The 21,286-nt window shown below is 35.4% G+C and overlaps 2 protein-coding genes and 1 pseudogene across 6 annotated transcripts; 2 read left to right on the top strand and 1 right to left on the bottom strand.

Moving 5' to 3' along the window:
* The first annotated feature begins 1,948 nt into the window (after positions 1–1,948).
* Positions 1,949–4,486, top strand: LOC115953057 (GDSL esterase/lipase At5g03820-like). The gene is made up of 5 exons (XM_031070534.1): positions 1,949–2,353; positions 2,443–2,573; positions 2,689–2,922; positions 3,491–3,746; positions 4,022–4,486. The coding sequence occupies exons 1-5, from the start codon at positions 2,116–2,118 to the stop codon at positions 4,210–4,212; spliced, it is 1,050 nt and encodes a 349-aa protein (XP_030926394.1). The 5' UTR covers positions 1,949–2,115; the 3' UTR covers positions 4,213–4,486.
* On the bottom strand, positions 3,130–19,629 carry LOC115953054 (E3 ubiquitin-protein ligase UPL7). 5 transcript variants are annotated; one of them, XM_031070527.1, is made up of 15 exons: positions 19,455–19,629; positions 18,802–18,924; positions 17,825–18,065; positions 16,089–16,681; positions 14,367–15,365; positions 13,951–14,285; positions 12,543–12,821; positions 12,200–12,452; positions 10,763–10,933; positions 10,592–10,684; positions 9,896–10,003; positions 8,796–8,912; positions 6,263–6,352; positions 6,020–6,116; positions 3,130–3,762 (listed from the first exon to the last, which is right to left on the bottom strand). In XM_031070527.1, exons 1-14 carry the CDS (start codon positions 19,476–19,478, stop codon positions 6,033–6,035), a joined length of 3,510 nt encoding a protein of 1,169 aa, XP_030926387.1. In that variant the 5' UTR covers positions 19,479–19,629; the 3' UTR covers positions 3,130–3,762; positions 6,020–6,032. The 5 variants fall into 5 exon arrangements, with proteins under 5 accessions (XP_030926387.1, XP_030926388.1, XP_030926392.1 ...); XM_031070528.1 differs by having other exon boundaries at positions 3,264–3,734; XM_031070532.1 differs by lacking the exon at positions 3,130–3,762 and adding an exon at positions 5,439–5,504.
* LOC115952055 lies at positions 4,418–5,625 on the top strand (annotated as a pseudogene).
* Positions 19,630–21,286: the final 1,657 nt, after the last annotated feature.

The following is a 21,286-nucleotide window of genomic DNA, read 5'->3' as shown; positions in this document are numbered from 1 at the left end:
GAAATGTTAAAAGGATATTAGTATATAATTCCTGTAATAATTATATATGTTACAGTTTACTGTTATTATTTACATCATGTTGCTGAGTATTCATACAGTTCTGTTCTCATTTATGTTATGTTACTTGGATCTGCTAAGAAGCCATGTCATTCAGAATGCTGGGTTCTGACGAACTGTAGAGCCCTAGAAAAAAGCACGTTGGGATTCATCATTGAAAGTTACGCAACTTAAGAATGGTGTTAAAAATGTTTCTATATGTTGGGAAGTGGGAGCCCATGCATGATGAAAGTTACATTCCGGGTATGGCGAGGTCAAATTTCAAAAGTTGAAGTGGAAACTGGAAATGCAATAAAGTGCACATGGAGCTGTTGGTAAAACCAAAAGAAATTGTTCATTACTATTACCCTGTGGATCTTTTTGTTCATTGTGCTCGTGAAAAGAGCATAACCAAAAAGATTCACATGCTTTTTGCAAATTAAAAATGCAGAAAAATCAATAAAAAAGGCGACATTTTCTTATGATATGGATGTTATAGGCTCTTAATACTTTTTTTGGTTAGAAAAAAAGAAAAAGAAAAAGAATTTGTAAATGTGTTTATTATTTCGTTTTATTTAAACCCTATTATGTAGGGCATGAGACCACTTGAGTACTAGATGGGGCATACCACTACTTGATCCACAACTTTGGACTCACAAGACGACGCTCATGAGAACTTCTTATCATCAAACCACCTTTTCAGGTGGTGGCTCAAATTCTATGTTAAGAGATAGAAGGACTGAAGGAGTATATCATAATTTAAAGCTCAACTAATGAAACTGAAAATAAAGAAGTGTCACTCGCACGAATTAATCAAAGCTTACCTTAGTAGGGTGACATAATGCCTAGTGTTCCCATGTCTGCATTAGCTAAACATTTCTAGAATGAAAGAAAGATCCCAAAGCCCCAACTAAGTGTGAGGTGGAATGGAAAGGGACAAGTAACCCCTTTCAATCCAATTAGGAAAAGATGCTGAGTAAAGAAAGAGATGGGTAAGTTGGTCCGACTTTGTAAGTTGTGAGCCTTGAAGTAGGATAGGGCTAGAAAGGGTACCTAAAGATAGGCCTATTTACTACACTTTCAGTCGGTTCTTCATTTAAGGTTGTTCATTGCTATATGGTACGTTTGATAAAGAGGTTGGTTTGTCATAAATGATTCTTGCCTGCTATTTAGTAAATTTCATAAAGAGAATTTGACAATGTCACATAACAAACATGCCAGTTGGCCACACGTAAATACATCCACAAAAAGGTCGTCTTTGAACATATTGAGATTGTTAATGCTGCTTTGTACAGTTCATAGAAAGATAAACAATAATGCCTCGTATTTTTTTGAGAAAGGAAATAAGGTTTTGGGAACAGTTTCTGCAAGGCACTTCATTATTGAGGGTACTGTGCATAACGTGAGATGCGACCGAAAGCAATAAGTCCCTTTTTCTTAAACTCTCTTTAGTGTCTAAGTCCTTGATCACCTCCTACATTCTCGCCAAAATTAACAAAATGATGACACTTTTGATAGAAAGGGCCCAACAGAAAAGAAAAACTCATTAGAGAATTAACATTTCCCTCAGTAAATTCTTAGCAAAAGTTTGCTAGAAAGTCATTTTTCTATTTTAAACTACCTACTTTTTAAATACAATCCAACAAACTCCTTTTTTTTTTTTTTTTTTTTTTAATATCTTAATGTACTATAGAAAAAGAGCGCTGCTGGTTGAGGAATAAAAAATTTTGAAGAGAAATTATTTCTGTAACTTTGCAAATATTTTGCTGAGGGGCTGATAAGTTTATTGGATAAAAAAAAAAGAGAGAAAGAAAGAGGGTTTGGCTAACTAAAATTTAAAGAAAAAATTGGAGATTTGTTGAGCTCACCGTGAATGCTCTGACTCTATATAGGTGCCAAACGTGTCTCAGACAATTATGTCACTTTGACCATTTACTCACATGACTTACCCTTCTTAAATTCCCCTCCACCTGCCTCCTCTACACTTCCATGCTCTAAATTTTTTTCTTCTTTTCTTACTCTCTCAGTCTCTCTTACTCTAGTGATTCTCATTTTTGTAACAAGGGAAAGAAAAAAAAAATGAGGTTCTCAAGTTGTCTCTTGGGTTCATTTCTTGTTGTAGTGGTTTTCTCAGTAGCTCATGGGGATCCTCTTGTTCCTGCACTAAACATATTTGGGGACTCTGTGGTTGATGTGGGAAACAATAACAACCTTTATACACTGGTCAAGGCAAACTTTCCTCCTTATGGCAGAGACTTTGTTAATCAGAGTCCCACTGGAAGATTTTGCAATGGAAAGCTTGCCACAGATTTTACTGGTAAGATACATCAACAGTTCAAATCCTCCTCTTCTTCTTTTTCTTCTCTAATGAGCCTCATGTATTTACTTGATTTATTTGATGCACAGCTGAGTTCCTTGGTTTCACTTCATATCCACCTGCTTACCTTAGCCAGGAAGCCACTGGCAAGAACCTCTTGACCGGAGCCAATTTTGCCTCAGCTTCTTCTGGTTATTATGACAGTACAGCCCAGCTATATGTAAACACTGATACCAAATCTCTCTCTCTCTCTCTGCACACCTTTTTTGGGGTATCTTGCTCCACACACACACAAGCACTAAAATGACTTTCTTTGGTGGCTTTTGGTTTTGTAGCATGCCATTTCATTGAGCCAGCAGTTGAATTACTACCAGGAATACCAGACCAAAGTTGTGAACATGGTTGGATCAGCCAAAGCCAAATCCATATTTTCTGGTGCAATCCACCTCCTGAGTGCAGGAAGCAGTGATTTCATTCAGAACTACTATATCAATCCCCTCCTTTATAGAGCATACTCGCCTGATCAATTCTCAGACATCCTCATCAGATCTTACTCCACCTTCATTCAGGTCCCTTCATTCATTATAAATATCATATCGTACTCATGATATATCATTACAATACAATTGTGTATGTAGTATGCTTGAATTCACATGATTGAATTTACTTTGGTAACCTAGCACACTACCTAAGCAACTATGCCTAAGTTTTGTCCTTAATGGATAATTAAAAATCTAACAAAACACCAAACAAATGTACAAGAATAATAGAATCAGTGGAAGTTTCAATAATATCACGTCTCTGGTGATGGCATGCAATATTTTCCATAAGTAGTTTTTGAGGCTCGAACCAAATTACAGGCTGATGCAGAGGCTCCAAATTCTTGGAGGTTCATGCTTCAAAAGTCAGGACCCAGAAAAGTTTATGTTCCATTAACAAAAAATTAGGCTTTAACTATATTATACAAAAAATCACTTTTAACAGTAAAAGATACAGTAATATTCCATAATGATAAATGTTGAAATATACATGGAACCTCAAAGAAATTTGATGTAGAAGAGAAACTAGTAGTAATTCTTCTCCTTGGTTTCTCCAGAACAAATTCCTTTTTTTCTAACATGAGCAGTATCATGACAGAACCTCTATGGACTGGGGGCAAGGAGGATTGGTGTGACAGGCCTACCGCCAACAGGGTGTTTGCCTGCAGCCATCACGCTTTTTGGCTTAGGAAGCAATCAGTGTGTTGAAAGATTGAACAAAGATGCCATTTCATTCAACAAAAAGATAAACAGCACATCTCAAAGTTTGCAGAAAAAACTTCCCGGTCTCAAGCTCGTGGTGTTTGATATCTACCAGCCTCTGTTAGATATGGTTACAAAGCCTGCTGACAATGGTAATAGTAATACACTCTGAAAAGAGTAGCAAGTTGAAGTGGCATATAAATCATCTAAATTGACTAGTGAATAGGCAGAAAATTCTCGAATTTCCATTAGGTTCTACCATGCAGATATCATGTGATATAACATTCCTATATATCAGTTTCTTAAATTTCATTGTTTGGTCACAATTAACTTATTATGCATTAAAGAAAACTTCAATTTTCACTAGGAATCTTTCGCTTTCTCAATGAAGAAAAAACTAGTACTGATTTGTCTACTCTGATCACAGGGTTTTTTGAATCAAGAAGAGCTTGCTGCGGAACAGGTACAGTGGAGACCTCACTGCTTTGCAATGCCAGGTCACCAGGGACATGCTCCAATGCGACAGATTATGTGTTTTGGGATGGATTCCATCCCTCTGAAGCCGCTAATAAGGTCTTGGCTAGCGATCTACTTTCGCAGGGAATCTCCCTCATCTAGTAAAGCTATGCTGACAACACTTTTGTCTGAATGAGTGGTAGAATGAAATTAATCTGTTTTATTTAACTTATTTAGCTTATGCATAACATTCTAGGTACAACTGTACTTTTTCCCAGCTTATTTTTTAAGCCCAATAAGCCAATGAAAATATGCTCTCTCAAACAATTGCACTCTTGTGATCGTATACACATTATATGTAGACGTTATGAAGGTTATGTAGGTCTTATGCTAGTTTTAGTTTCTAAGTTCTTTACTCCTAGAGGTGTGAGGTAAGTAAACACCTTAGCTACAGATGCAACGCACTTGGTAGTTGCCCTTTAGTAAACAGTTTTATGTGTTAATCCTCACACAAATAAATTGCTATGTTGGGTTTTGAGTATATTATCTCTACTTAGTCAGGCTAAGTTGTTGAAAAGAACATGCCATGGAAATCCTTGATTCTATTGAATGCAAGCTGTGACATATTAGCATTCTTTAAGAAAAACAGAAAAACAAAAAAACCTAAAACAATTTTATATATATATATATATATATATGAGATGGGTTCAAGTTACACCTAGTGTAACTCTAAAGAGTTACACATTTTCTAAACCATTGGATTTAAGTAGATCCAATAGTAAAAAAAGACACCCGTTAATACTAATATTTTGATTTATATCTCATTAATTATCCCTTATTTATTGCATTCCATACCTATCTTTAAACCTAAAAAAGTACAAAAAAGTGTACGTGTCTCCCTAATTTTTTTTCCCACCGTTTACCAAAAAAAAAAAAAAAAAAAATTCCTCCACTGCACGCCTCTCTGTCTCTTACTCCACCACCATGTTGCCGGCAGAAAAAAGAAAAAGAAAAAAAGACCAAACAATCCAGTTAAGTTATTGAAATAAAGAGGGATGGTTAGAGATTATGCTTGACCGCCGATTGGTAAGAGACAATTGGGCAAGGAGTGATGGATAATCGTCCTATGAATGTAGTCTTCCACATCCTTGTGGAATCCAACATTTCCACCACTCTAAGCTCGGTTTCCAATCCTTTTCCCTTGAGCCCCTCTCTTCTTTCTCATCGTGTTGGTGCTCATTTGAACCATCCATTACATGCATTCGTTAGAAGAAGGCACAGGACTTATCAATGCAGCCACTCCCAAGATCCTTCTCTCCTTTAGCTGCTCCCTTACCATGTGACTTGCATATTGTGGGCCTTAAGGTTCCTTGGCCTTCAAAATATTCTCAGACCCCGGTTGAAGATCCTAGGTTTGTTCTGATCTTACAAAGGTATCATTGGGATTCTTCATACTGTCGGAAGGGCAGATAACAGTGCGTCAGTGTTGCTGATGAGACAGTGAATCTGTTCTACATGTTCAAGGGGCTTGCAGTACTGATTCTACTGAATGCAAGAGCAACTTTTTTAGGTTAAGAGATAGGTATGGAATGCAATAAATAAGGGATAATTAATGAGGTACTAATCAGAATATTAGCATTTATGAGTGTCTTTTTTTTACCGTCCAATGGTTTAGAAAATGTGTAACTTGAACCCATCTCTCTCTCTCTCTCTCTCTCTATATATATATATATATTGTTTATGCACAAAATTGCGTTATTTTTATTTATTTTTTAAATAAAATTGTAAACCCCAATGGTCCTCAGGTTTGAAGTTAGAGATCAGGCATGGATAAGATGAAAAAATTACACTTGCATCCGAAATAAACCAATTGAAGATAATTTTTTGTTTGGCATTTAAAATCCTAAAAATCAATGGCAATCAAATCCAGTTTAGTTTCACCATATAACTAGAGGCAAATAAAAATGACCTGAATCAGATCCCTAAGAAAGTTCAAATCCTGCATTGGAACTGATTGCATAAAGAAGTTTTGCTCTTAAAGTGCTTGGACGTTTGTATGTTGGAAGCTGCAAGGATCAAATGGAAAAAGAATCATGCACATGATTTAGTGGTTGGATGAGATAAAAGTAAGGAGTTAAAAAAAAATTATATTAATGCTTTGCTATGTATGCTAATAAATTAAAACGGGCAACTTTGGCCTTATCAATAGTACCTTGAGGGTGTTGTAGCAGGTCGAAGCTGATGGAAGCCGGTCCACATCCTGGCCTCCAATTGTTGCCCAAAGAGGGACATCACATGCAACCTATATAAGATCATATAATTTATTAAAAAAAAAACCTATATAACATCATATACCGGGCAGTTCTTGATCGATTAGATTGAGATAGTTTTCCTTTCTCATTCTTTTGATTATTGTTTCTTAGTCTTCTTCTTTAGGAATATACATGTGATGATGTGACTGACCCCTAAGGCTTTGTTGTTGATGATGATGATTCTTAGATTTTATTTTATTTTTTTATTTTTTCACATTTCTCTTTTTTTCATTTACTTTTTTTTTTGGGGAGGGTTGTGGGGATGAAGCAAGTCAACCCAATCAAACAAAATACCAAAGGGTAAGAAGAGTCACAGAAACAAGACAATCATGTTTGTACCTTGAATTACAACCTACAAATATTTAAATAGAATGTAAAACCTACAAATTACCAAAAACATAATAGCTGCCTACAAAGGCATGCCATACTAGACAAAACATTAATTAACCACCTGAAGTCTTTCAAAACAGTGGATAGGTGACTTTACAACCAAAATAAGTAGGCAGCTGTTGGGTAAGTACCCCTTTATTCAAATCTAGAGTAGTTAAATTTGTCATGAAAGAGCTGCCAGTTCCCCAACACCCTTTTAATTCCTTCTGGACAGACTACAGTTGGTTTTTTTTTTTTTTTGGGGGTGGGGGGGGTGTGTGATTGGGTGGGTTAAGTTACTCATTTGGTAGGTCTTGAATCTACAACCTCATCTTCCACCTTGCTCTTACTATGGTGTGAGGTAGAGCTCATTAACAATGGTTGAGGTTTGAGTCTATAAACTAATTTTGGATTACATTCCGCTGCTGTCGTTTTTTTTATTATAGATGAATGAGAAAATTTTATTTCATCAAAAGAATAGATTGCAACGCACAAGTAACAACACCTATTAGCAAAAGTGGAACACCAGTGTATACACCAAAACTAACTTTTATACAAGGGAAACTATCACCTAGCCACAACACAGTACTGCTGCAGTCGTTCGGAAGCTCTTATAAGGGAAGTACCCCTTTATTACTTCATGATGGAGTGAGATCAAAGGTCAAAACTATGGCAAACTAAAGGAATCCAACAGTTCTAGAAATTACCATTATTTGCTCATTTCCCTTATTTTGCAGGAGCTAAGAAGTACAGTAGGGACTGCCTCTTGTCTTACAAAGCTGTTATAAAACTCTATGTATAAGAGGACTGATTCCTAAAACCCTAGTAACTTTAAATCACAGCCCTTAACTAAATCTAATCCTAACCATACACATTAGCTAAAATAAAAATAAATAGAAAGTCAAACATCCTAAAAAAAACCTAGCTCTACTAGCAAAAACGATACCCCTAAATAACTGCTACAGTGCTGACCAGAACCATAACTTAAGTGCCTGTGATCAGCAACAGCTGTACAGCACAATGAATGGTCCCCCATCCCCCTTCTCCTTTTCTTTCCAAAGAAAAAAATGTCCAGCATGAGCAAAGTCCTATCATGACATACAAATCATGAAGTATTCTCACTGTATGGAATAGAATCCGTATGTCTGATATAAATTACAAGTCCTACTCTCACATTCAAAATTCCTAAGAGCTAAGTGACTAATTCTGTGTTTCAAAGCCCTAAGTGGCAAAGTCGGCATAGCAAACAATTATGCATCTTGAATGTATCTTCAGAATTTTCACGAGACACTCACATGGTACACTATAAAGGGCTAAAATACTTCTCATATCTGACCTCCACAGTGTTATGCTTGTTCATGCCATTTATATAAAAACTTATGAGAAAAAAACACAAAAACCAAAAAAAAAAAAAAAAAAAAAATTGTAAGTTAAAGCTTTAATCAGGTTAAAGATGTTTAGTGCCAATCACCCCTACTTCAATATATGTTTCAATATAGAGCTGCCAGTGAAAAATGGAGCTGATATTGAATGCGCTGTGGAGAGAGAGAGAGAGAGAAATAGGATATGCATGGGATGAACAAGAGGCTACTTATTATTTTAGACATGGTACTAACTGCCATACCCCTTACTAATCAATGGAAAGTAAAGTGCTCCTATTTATTGCACATTTTCTATGAATATTAATCTTAGGTTTTTATAGTTTCCAATGAATATAGTTGCAGTTATAACTTACACACATGACCCCGCCACCCCATTAGCATACACAGTTATTCTCACAGAAACTTAAGGTGGTTGGGTACTCTGGACCTTAATAAAGAATATCTCAGTCTCCTTTTGGTTTCTAGTGTAATCAATCTTAAATATGCATCTACCCAAAACACAGTTAAAATAATGTGAAAAGCAAGCCAAAAACAATCTTGAGCACCTGAAGATTTAAAAAGGGTACATACAGATGCCTAATTATGTTCAATGCAGACACCAAAGAGGAATAGGGTGACAGAATCATTTAGAAAAAATAAATTTGTAAAATTATATGCAGAAAATGAATGATCAATATTATACCTTATGGATAGTAAAGGTTGGCTGTAAGTGTTTGAACCCAAGTAAGGGAGCTCGAGAACAACTGGTCACAAATTTAAGAAGCATACAACGTTCCATTGGTTCAAATTCTCGAATAACCTGTGACACGATAATCAGGAGAAACTCAATGGAAACATAAAAAAGATTATAGAATTCCCTAACCAAGGTCCACCTTTAAGACAAGAATACAAAAAGAATCAACTTAAATGCAGGGTGAAGGGAATTCAAAGCATGAAGTGAAATAAAAGAACGACACCAGCATGGAGACATTGTGTAAACTAGAAATTTAGAGATATGAGCAAATCTGGAATTCAAAAAAGAAAGATATCTAAAATCCAATAATTGGATTATAGCATGGCAAAATTCCTGCCTGGTCATGCAGACAAGAACTAATTATGCATTATTACAAGTTTTATAGAAAGGAATAAATTTTCCGATACAGGCGAGCATAATTTAGAAGTTTTAATTCATTAAACATTATCCAAACAAAGAGGACCAATATATATGCTAGTTGGTGTGCATAAGCTTATAGATCAGATAGCTTGGGCCGACCAAAAAAAAAAAACTTCAAAAATGGGGCCCAAAACATGAGTTTCATGTGTAGGGCCCCATTTATTAAGGGGGAGTGTTGGAATAATGATTAAATTCATCATTTCCTCATAGCTGAAGGGGTAGGTTTGATTTTGGAGCCTTCCATATAAATTCCCACTGTATCTTTACTTTTTCGCTGACCTGCATATCTATTAGAATCAAAGTCAAGCATATCCAACAATGGAGAGAAAATTAGTGTTTACTAGTCAACCATAGAAGTTAAAATCTAGTTGTTAATACCGGTTGGGTCCCTTACTTTCTCTAATGAGCAAAAAGGGAAAAAAAAACTATATACCTAATTCTTTCTCCTTCCTTAAAAATGACTATTTGTGCACAGACATGAGGAGGTTGCTAATACAGGGTTGGAAGTACATGAAACATCAAATATGAACTGGAATATAGGTAGCATGGAAGACTAAGAAAAATGTGAACGTAAGAAAACAAACAAAAGAAAAATCAGCTCATTCAAATTCCATTCTGAAGTCAAATACCTCCCAAAAGATTTTAATTGTCCGGCTTCCCTGAGAGTAACCACCAGAGTATCGTGTGTTATTTCTTAAATCATCAACGTCAATATCATGGTTTCCACCTGAAAGCAACTGCATATGGTAATTATGCAGGATCAGCATTTGACCAATGAAATGAACTTCTGAAAAGTTTGTTAAACGAAACCCAGAGTCATTTAAGAAGAAAAAGGTTTTGGGGAGAGATTTTGAAAACATAAGGAATCATTAATTGGGAAACGCCAATGAAGTCATCCAATGATATTATCAAGTCATATGAACTGAAGTGCCAATTTATAGAAAGCAATTCAACAAGAAAACTCAGTAATTTTCTTTCTCATTAACCAGGGTTTAAGGGTATCTCTGTTTATAAAAAATCCATCAAATACTTGCTCATTCAAAGGCTAAAATCTTTCTCAAAATTCCATTGATAATATTTTCAAACAAAACTAAACAGCACACTATGTAAACCTCAGAAAGTAACAAGAAAGATCTGAGACTTCAGACCGGAATAGATTATCCACCTAACTGTCGGACTTAATTATTGCATTAAGCCTAGGATTGCAGTGCACATGGGATGACAAATGAAGCAAGTGATCTCATATTGATTCATACAGAACCATATCCAGCAGCTAAAGATCATCTGATAGAAAAGTATTAAATGCACATATAGATTCAAAATACCTGATTGAATTCACTTGCATTAAATAACTTCAACCAAGATGGTGATATAAGATCAATCAACCCTCTATAGAATGCATTTGAAAAGGGCAATATCTGCAAATTATTAAAAACAAGGTAAATTCATAGTCAAGAAGATATGTTTCCATACATCATGCAGTATCTATGACAGACCTGTCGGTTAAGTTTATAATCTGCAATTGCATGAACATACTGCATCTTGTTCTCATTTGTCACAGAGGCATCCTTGCCACCAGCTTTAAGCTCTATAACATGCCATTGGCCAAATGATTCTTCAGTAACTGTGAAATCTAGGGCAAGTTCCTTGACATCACCATCATAATGCTGCAGGCATAAAAGACAGAAAACATCTAATTTTAAAAAGTAAGATTGGAATTTTATTGAAAAAGATCATTACTTCATGTTCATGATGATGAACTCAAAGAATCAAAATGAATTACAAATAATCAAATAGAAAAACTAAGAGAATTAAGAAACTCAACAACAGAAGTATAATGTGTAAATCCCCAAGCCCAACCCCACTCATATAGAACATCCAAATAATTACGAAATGAGAGACTGCCCACCTTCAGTGGGCTCAACCAAGCAATCAATAATGCCTTACTGGTCATGATGCAGGAAGGATTCTAATAGTTTGATGTGTGATCCACAGTGGATGACATGGCACTATTAAAAGTGGAAATCCAAGTCTTAATATGTTAAATAGAGGGGCTCATAGAAGAATATTGGAAGATAGTTGCCTCCCCCCCAACCGCTTCTCTTTCTCTCTTTTTCTCAATTATCCTCTCTTTTGACTTCTCTTATCTTCTCTTCACCTCTCTTCTCTAATAATTAAATTCTTCATCCTCCATTCCTGCACTCTATTTCCTCATCTCTCATTACCATATATAAATAAAAATTTTATATAATAAGGGATTCACAATATCTGGTCCTAAGATACATTTAAAAGAATTATCATATAGCTTGGGAAGGAGCTAGCCACATCAAGTAAACATGTAGAATCTTGTTCAACTTATTTCAGGGGGGAAAAAAAGATAGAGAGAACAAAATAATTCTTGTCTCAATAATTTGAATTGCGAAAGACCACATTCCAGTAGATGGTGAAGTTCTTTATAATTTAAAACGTCATCTTTGTATCATCAATCTCTTCTTGCCAGCTGATACACACTCTGATTTGCGCTATCAATAGTCATATAGCCACAAACAAATGCTCCCTTCCTCAGTTGTCATGAAAGTTGTGAACTTCATATATCATCTACCACAGCTAGTACACGCATCCACCCCAAAATCTTCCTACTTGACACATCTTGTTAATTCTAGGTTGCCTAACAATTAGCACCATAAAGCACATCAGCTTTGTTATTCTATGAATACATTTCCTCGTACCTTGTTAGGAATGCAACTGAAGCACAAGGCTCAGTTGTATATTTCAACCTAGCCACCAAGCACTAATTCTATAGAGTTTCATGCTCATAGTCATACAAATTATTTATCAATGCTTCTGCAAGGATTTGAAGGAGAAGAGAAAAGAACATCTGTGTGCATGTATTTACATTTTTACATAAAATATTATAATAGAAGGGATTTTACCTTCACATAAATGAGACTTCTGTAGAGCTCTGGATCAAGTGTTGATAGTTCATCAAGAAAGCTATATCGGCCCAGCAGCTTTTGTACAAAAACATGTGAAAAAGAGTAATCTAGTAAAATTCCTTCATAAAGAGCTTTACCAACAACTCTTCCAAGGAACTCAATCAACTGGATACCATTCTCTAGATATCTTGCAGATGCATTAGGAATTAAAAGTCTATCTGAAGTTGAGGTTTGGGAGAATAGACCATACCTAAGACAACGAAAAAGGTAGCTAACTTCTGGAAAAGCAGATAACAATGTAAGAAAGACAAAAATAGTTTATACATAGTTTCAAACTTACTCAGGGGAAAAGGCTGCTTTTGATATATCAGTTAAAAACTCCTTAGACAATCCACCATAGTCCAGACCAGCCTCCGGGAGGCCACATTCACTAACAAATGAAACATGGATGGATGACTTCAACCTTGACCCCAGGGAATTTAATTGCTGAAATCCGTCTTCAACAATACGATCCCGACGAACTACTATCTCAACCGATTGTGAACCAGGTCCAGAAACTTCACCAGCCATTTTCCGGGAGGCTTTATCCATCTTGATGAACTCTCTAAACATCTCAACTCTGCCAAGATGGAAACCATGTCAAGTAGCATCTTTTGTTATACTTCTAAGTTTGAACATAATTGTAACGGATAGATTAGTTTCTTATATTTAATATCAATAGGAAAGAAAAACACAAACCTCAAAAGCTAATAGTTAGCAAAAAGGTGTGATGAAACAGCTAGCTAATTGGCATCCACTTCCTCCGGGGGAAGGGAAACCTGGTGTGTGGTGGGGGGGGGGGGGGGTAAGGACTTGGCAAATAGGAAATGCACAAATACACACACACATGCCCATACATCCTACATGCATGCACGTGTGCCCTCCTCATAACACCCATAAACCTACCCACCAACACTCATGCAACCCTCGATCCCACATCCATATCTATATTCATGTGTTTGCATGCTTGCCATGGCACACTAACCCAAAAGCCCACCCATGTTCATGCAACCCCACATGTGTGCTTGCAACCACGAAACATAAGATTAAAGAATGATTCCTTCCTAGATGATTAAACCTACACACACTCACACATAAGAACACATGCACATATGCTCCACAAACAGGGAATCCATTTTAGCAAGGTTCACCATAATCTTTGGTAGCAACTTACAAAGTGTCCAAAAGCTGGATTTCATGTTTATATTCTAAAATTTTGAGATATCCAAAGAGAAAACTGGTTTGTCAAAAGCTATTACACATTATATTATCACAAAAAAAAAAGCTATGACATATTACAATCCACAACCTCATACAAGTAAAAATCATATGCAACAAGAAGGAGTATGACTGTCAAACTTAATTGGTCTTCAGAGACACATTACACTATAAGAAAATAGTGGAACCTATCAAAAAAAAAAAAAGAAAATAGTGGATTTCTTGTTGTCGTTTCTGTGCATGCATTTAGAGACTCCATTTCCAGCAATATAAAAGTTGATTTCAAGGGATTTGGCAGGTCTTTTCTGAGAGAGAGACTGTAATAATGAAGAAAAGTAGATTGGAACAGAAATAGAAAGAATGACTAATCAGTAAAAAAAAATTGAGAACCACAAAAAATTGAGAGCTGAAAAGGGTGGCCACAAACATATAGAACTCTAGTTGTGAAGCTTGCAGAACAGCAATAGTCATTGTAGTAATTATGTTCCTACCTTTCTTCAAAAGGAAATACATGTGGAGTAGTAGTGATAATAGAACCCATGCTACGACTAGTCAAAGCATCATCTGCTCTTAAATTAGCTGAAAAAACTTCATGAGTTCTGGCAGCTACTGCAATTGGAGGCCGGTTTTTTGTAGCAGGTGAAAGCCACAAAACTGGGGGGCAAAACTGGTGCCTGCAGTCTCTTTCATACATTAAGTGCAAGCATCTGATTGCAGATTCCATAAGAGGTCTAGTCTGCCGACCAATTGCATTAGACAAGCCATTATACACTAGTGTATTGAGCACTGAAGCAATTCTTTGTTGCTGCTCCAGTGTGAATGGAACCTGGTTCAAGTCATGAAATGCTAAAATAAGTATCATCCACAAATTCAAGAGGACCATAAAAAATTTCTAAAAAGCTTTTACCTGTTTTTCATAGAACTCAATGTCATCGAGAATTAGCAGCAGGTGAGAATACGTGGCACAGAAGAGATGAAGCAGACATGTCATATCTTTTGAAATACCTTGTGGACCACACCTCAAAGGTTCTATGTCCCATACATCACAAGAGTCCTCATTAACTGGGCTAGGACTAGGAAGACCATCAATTAAATCTCTACAATCATCGTCTGCTTGTGACTTACCAGTAAATTTATTTAGTACATTGACCCACTTATTAGCACCATCCTTATTGGCACCCTTTTGCTTTTTCACAAAAACTCCACCTTTTTCTTTTGCTGAACTCTTACCAGCGTAAAGATAATGATTATTTTCAGTAATGCGATTGCTTACAGGAAAAAGAATACTTTCCAAATTTCCCCACAGATTTACAAGAAATCCAGGAGTAAAAGACAGCATGTTAAGAACGGGCAACGAGCCAAATGTGGGATTAAAGACTGTAAATATTCTAAGCATGTATGAGTAAAAATATGCAATATCAAGCAGTTCAAACTTCCTCAAGCATTCTATATTGTTTGGTGGCACAGTCTCAGCACTCTGAGTATGGGAATCCATGTCTATGATTGCCAGAAGACTTTTAAGATGCCACTGCTGACATATAGGCCTGAACATATCCATATATGACATCTTTAAGGAACCATGCATCCTCTCAGTTTCGTGCAAAATTGTATCAATGGGCTCTGCAGATACATCAATTAGGTCATCCTGCTTCTCCTTCCTCATCCATTCTACATTCTCAAGCCAACCCAGGAAGTTTTCTGCAAGAGTGATAACAACGTGGACGTATGATGCATAGTCTAAACCTTGAATAAACCTGCCAGGATCCACAGAATCATTCTCACTCCTTGTTGCTAGGCATATAATGTTTGAAAGAGCCCAACCAACCGGTGGAATGACCTTGGAAGAAGAATGAATTTCTGACTGATCCATCACCGACATCTCAGTTAAAATTTTCTCTTTCAAGATCTGCCAACGCCTGCCATAGTTTGATCAGTCCCCACATGTTTGAATCATACTAAAATGTAAGAACTTATATCAACGAGAAAATTAAGATTTAATTGACTTGAGGATAATTGAAGAATAATGCTCCCCAATTATAAAATAGAAATTATTGCAATATCAACATAAAAAAAAAAAAAAAAAAAATACACATTGATTGAAGCAAAGCAATATATAACACAAGCTTTTAAATGCAAATCTCGTTTCCAAAATACTAAATGACCCAAGCGAGGGCATTGAGGCACTTGGACATCAATAGGCAAATAATTTCCACACACACACACACACACACACGTATATGACACATAAAGTGCCAAGAAAAGCCACAGTATAGAAATAGTCTCATTTCAAAATGTCAGTTTGTATAATATTTACAAAATTTAAGGCAAATAAGTAGGGTGACTAGTTTTTAAGGAATCTCTTTCGCGGCAGTTTTAAAATTTGACTAGCAAATGGTAGTGCATATCATATCTTCCTTCTTGTTGTAGAAAATAAATTTATCACATAGCTTATTTATAAAATCAAAAGTTCCATAAAAATAATACCTCTATAATCACGGTCTCAGCTACAGATCAGTTTGCAGCAATTACTTAAATATAATGCAATATGGATAAGTATCAACATAAGTACATCTGTACATGATATATATATCACAGAATTTTTCTTTCTTCCAAATCTAATGAGCCTTACCAGTATAGTCAGGAAGCATGGTGACAAAATAGACTTGTGCTTTAGAGCAGGTACAAGAACAGCTGGCAGACGTTGAACAAGCCAAGGAATTGTAACTAGAAACACACAGTACTGCTCAGCAGCATTATGTACATCCAACATGACTTGGCCATCTGTATCTGAGTTTGTCATGTGAAAAGGGCGTAGAGCTAAAGTTATTGCACTTGCAGTGATCAAAATTTTATCATCTGTCTGGGCAATACTGTTTATTTGTGAAGAAAAAGAAACGTCCAATGTATTAATATATCTTCTAATAGATATGTAAATACCACTTTTACTACTCCCCATAAAACAAATTAAATCCTTCACTGCTATATCTGCATCCTGACGATTATCAGCAGTAATGCTTTTCCACCCTTTCAGATCAGTAAGGAAAACAACCAGACGCATTGCTAAGGAGGTAAGAACAATGATATCTTGACCCCCTGTGTGGGATTTATTAAACTCTGAAAGAATAAATAGGCAGAGAGAAATAAGCTTCTGTGTTTGAAAAGCCCATACTCTTCTCTCTTCAAGGGTATTGGTGGCCAAGAAGCAAAAGTTTTCCTTTATATCTGGACCATAAAAATATAAAATTTTCAGCTATATACCAAATAGTGGCATATTAAAATAAAATAATAAAGAAAATAAAAAGGACTGTGGGGCATTAAGCAGGTGCCTTTTAAGAATTCAGGGACACCAAAATTATTAATAAAACAGATAAATGAAGCAAGGAATAATAGCAGAAAACAATATTAATAAAGCAACTGGCTTAAAAAAAAAACCATTTATTTTGTTGGGGAGAGAAACAGCACAAGGAGGCTCATTGAGTAGTTAATATAACATATAGGGACACCAATTTAACCCAAAAGGCTTAAGCCCAATAGGTATGAGCTCAACTATGTTATAATAACCACTCACTCTTCTCATTAGTATCCAATGTGGGACTTTATTACTTAACCAACCACACTACTCACATGTGAATATTCCAACATATTTGGATTCATAGAGCTTTAGTTTGGAAACTTCACAAAAACCACCCAAAAAAACGTTTAACACAAATGCAATTTTTTCATACTAAAATTAGAGAAATAGGTCCAGTTTAATACCCAATAATTAATTTATATTTGTCCCGATTGGGCATCGTCTATTACAAGCTCTAATGGGGTCTGAAAGTGACTTCTCCAGACAAATAACTTCTTCAAATGATCCCCAGAAAATCAGAATTAGGGTAAAATTCATAACTTTGGGTTTAATAGAAAATTCAATGGGAGAAGAAATTATTGCTTTGGTACTTGAGGAAAAACAAAGAATGTTAAAAAATTGGGTTAATCCATGACAACCGAATTTAATCTGGGCCTAAAGGGCAAAGAGTAGAGGTCTGTCAAGGTTAAATATCTGCAGCTCTCTACAGTAAGACTCCAAAGAGTGCATAGTATGAAAGGCTTTCATTTTCAAAAAACAAGTTTCCACATTGGTAGCTGAGACAAAAAGGGATCCAACAGCCTTTTCATTGTTTAACTCATTTCAGACTTGATATCCAAGACCCATGTGATGACCAAATGATGAAAGAACCCCACAACATGTAACAGCTTTTAATGAAGTTATTGGAATTTTCAACTCAACAACTGGTAAGGAGAACACAGTTAAAAATAAAGTTAAGCATCTGAAGCCATAACCAATAAATTCAGTAGATAAGATTTAGGGAATTGGCATACCAGTTGAGTTCAAGCTTTCCAACAGAATTCTAAAGCATTTTTGCATACAATCTATATCTCTGACTTGGATCTTCTGACGCTGGACTGACAAACATGCAGTAAAAAAAAGAAAAGGTCTCAGCACAGCATTTGAAATCCATGTTCCTGTCATCACACCAGCATTACGATTCAAAAAAATCTCCCATTCTTCTTGAAGCTGCAAAGCAACCGCCTTTGTAACCTTGTAGCGCCTCCAGACTCTCTATGAAGGCAAAGAAACCAGGTCATTTTCTCACTTTTCAACTATAGCTATTAGCTAGATTTGACACAAATTGGGGCTTCAAGAGCAAATCGGGGGGTCAGTTTGGTTTCCCCACAAAATTTTTTATGGTTCCATTTGCATTTTTCATAGTCCTTAATGAACAATTCATCTTTAAGAGTGGGCAATTCATGGGATATACAAGAATCACAACTTACATCAATAAAAAAAATTGAAGTGGGGGATTTTATAAATTTGCACAAATGAGTTATCCCAATTATTACAGTGATGGATCCAATTTTTCTACAGCCTCATCTATGATGTTGGTGTTGTGAATGCAATATTATACAAAAAACTAACAGTTGTCCTTTATTTTATTGAATTTTCTTGTAGAAGAAAAAATCAAAGCCTTATAAACCTAAGAGTATTGGCATAACAACCTTAGTCTTACTCTCTTGGGTTTTTAATGGGAAATTGCATTGTGGAATGCTGAACTTCATAAACAATGAAGACTTTTTTTTTGGTCCTGTTTTATCATATAAGTCATTCATCCAATAACAGTATGTGTTCCATGCCACCAAAAGCAGGAATAGAGTCAAGGGACCAAATTAATGATTAAAAGGTAAAATCTCTACTATACATCCCATGTATTGGGGTTGCACCCTTTCTTGCCCTTTCTTAATGAAACTCATTATTACTAATAATAATAATAATGATTAAAAGGTAAATAGAAATGCACCTGAATAAAGAGAGCAGCAGCGGTAGCTCGTCTGGCATAATTGCGTAGCTCTCTTTCCTGAGATACCTTCTCAAGAAGAGCATCCCTTGTAATCTCCTTCACACTCGCTCCCCTCAATGATACCTGATCAACCCCATAAACACCAACAGTGAAATATATGAAAATTCAAAACTATAATTCAAATTGCTCAGTGATCAATGAGGAACCAAATAAGAAACCACACACACAAAAGTAACAGAATTATGATGATTTATGTGTAATGTGTTCCCATGTTATTTTGGTCTGCAGGGAATGCAAAGATGAAGTCAAATATGTCAGTTAGTTGTATCCGATTTCTCTAATCCTAAATGATTAAACATGAAGATTTATCAATTTCTGTGATTCCACAATTTCTAAGGAAACAAACACATACCCAGTAATAAAAACCAAGTGGGTAATGGAAATTAAAGAAGAAACAGCAGTAGTGCGCGCTGATCATCACGAATTACGATCAAAAACGCTTTATTTCAGAACAAGTTAATTGAAAAAAGAGTGAATTTTGGAAAAATTTAAAAAAAGACATGGAGCTCGAGAAGATTGATGGGTTGGTTGATTAACAAAACGAAAGAAATAAAGAAACTGAGAGAGAGAGAGAGAGAGAGTGTGTAGTGTACCTGATGCTTGCGAGTTTGGTCCATGGAAGTGGAAGTCGCAGAATTTATGAAACGAAGCTATGAAATGAAAATCTCATTCGCTTCTAAACTTCTAGAGTTGTATCTCGTCAACGACAACCTTTTTGTTTTACGTACATTCCTTGTTTTCCTAATTCCTACGCGCATCTATACTTTGTTTTATGTTTTTTTTTTTTTTTTTTTGGGCAAATTTGATAAGGAGAAGGAGAACATTATCAAATAGTACTTATTTTTAAAAATATTTTTGGTGATAATTGAGAAGAAAAGTCAATGAGGGCTTTCAATAACTATACCAAAATTAAGGTAAAAATTGATTTTACTAAATTAAAAATAAAAACTATTTTTGAAAAATTACAACTTCTGGATGTTCTCTTTAAAAACCTATTAAAAATAGCAAACTATTTTCAAATGATGGATCCACAAGCACTTGTTAACAAAAATTGAGTAAATTCCTAAATACAGTTTACAATTTTGACTTTAGTTATGTTTTTAATTACAACAGTTCAAAATTTTGGTGTGAAATTACCTTTTAGTTTTAAGTGATGAAGATGTTAAACTATGACTTATTGAATGCGAAAGAGCACCTAAAAGATGATAAATTTAAAATTTATTCAACTCTTTACAGGATATTTTGAAAGCTAATTCATTTATATTTTTAATCACATGACTTACTTAATAGTTGTGTTATTTATTTAAATGATTTAATGAACTATTGATTAATAAATGTGAATACTCTTATGATAAGACATGTAGTGTTCCGGAGGATCACCTATTCAACGCAAATTTTCTATTTCGATCTTGCACTTTATGTGCCCTTCCTAATGCCTTAGTATATTAATAAGGCCTAATATAATTCCCAATAATAATAATAATTCTCCCTATTCCTATTTCTCTTCTTCTTTTTATTTTTTATTTTTTTATTTTTTATTTTTTTATTTTTATTTTTTTTAAACTGAAGATAGAAATCTTATTTAAAAATTAAATATATACAGCAATAGGACCCTAAAATGGAAGATTCAAACATTTTGGCTAATAGGGAGACATATGCACAACCACCAGCTAAATTCGTGTCATGTTTCCCACAAGAAAACAACTCAACCATGACATACCTAAAGCAAATAGGTCAAATGTCTCATGCAAAAACAACTTCTCAACCATTTCTTGTGCTAGACTATGAAATCTCGATCACCTAATACACATTTTGTAGTTTACCTCTAACTAGAGCTCATACGTTTCTTGTGAAAGGGTAAATCCCATAGGAATGTTAGCAACAGATAGTAATATTGGATCCGTGCTGATTTTTTTTCTTCCTGGCATAGGTTAGCACAGGTAGGAAGAATGTTTGGTCGATGTTCCCCACTCTACCAATTTGAAGGTATACTGCAACCCTGTTTTACTGAGAAAGCACATACCCTTATCTTCTTTCCATATCAACCTATTCTGCGAACTTACATTGCCAGGATGAATTCTTAAGATATCTTCTATAGCCCCTCGTTCAAAAATAGTGTACTAGCTTCCTATCCCATTGTTGGTGTCTTTTTTTATTTGCTGAATGAAAAAGGTGACGTGGATTCATTATTCATCAACTTCTCATTACGTGATGAAAATGGATAGAACCATGTTTACCACCAAGGTCTTAATGCAGCTATCATTATGAGCACAACACATTTATTCAAATGTCACTATTTAAACTGTTTAATTTCTGCCAAGTATCATATGAATCGATACGAGAACTCCTACCACAAAGCCACATCCTGCAGTGGTCCATTGTTGGTATCTTCATTTATAAGGTCTCTTACTAGAGGTACCAGAGC

Source organism: Quercus lobata, chromosome 7 (assembly GCF_001633185.2).
Source record: "Quercus lobata isolate SW786 chromosome 7, ValleyOak3.0 Primary Assembly, whole genome shotgun sequence".
Lineage (NCBI taxonomy): Eukaryota > Viridiplantae > Streptophyta > Magnoliopsida > Fagales > Fagaceae > Quercus > Quercus lobata.
This window is presented reverse-complemented; position numbering and strand designations above follow the sequence as displayed.

Bases quoted from the DNA above. Each gene is read 5' to 3' on its own strand.
- LOC115953057 (XM_031070534.1), top strand. From the start codon at position 2,116: ATGAGGTTCTCAAGTTGTCTCTTGGGTTCATTTCTTGTTGTAGTGGTT. The intron at 2,354-2,442 runs GTAAGATACATC...TTTGATGCACAG, and splicing joins GCTTGCCACAGATTTTACTG to CTGAGTTCCTTGGTTTCACT. The intron at 3,747-4,021 runs GTAATAGTAATA...CTCTGATCACAG, and splicing joins TACAAAGCCTGCTGACAATG to GGTTTTTTGAATCAAGAAGA.
- LOC115953054 (XM_031070527.1), bottom strand. From the start codon at position 19,478: ATGGACCAAACTCGCAAGCATCAG. The intron at 10,934-12,199 runs GTAAAATCCCTT...TTATGCCTGCAG, and splicing joins GAAGTCTCATTTATGTGAAG to CATTATGATGGTGATGTCAA. The intron at 10,685-10,762 runs GTCTGTCATAGA...AATAATTTGCAG, and splicing joins ATTATAAACTTAACCGACAG to ATATTGCCCTTTTCAAATGC.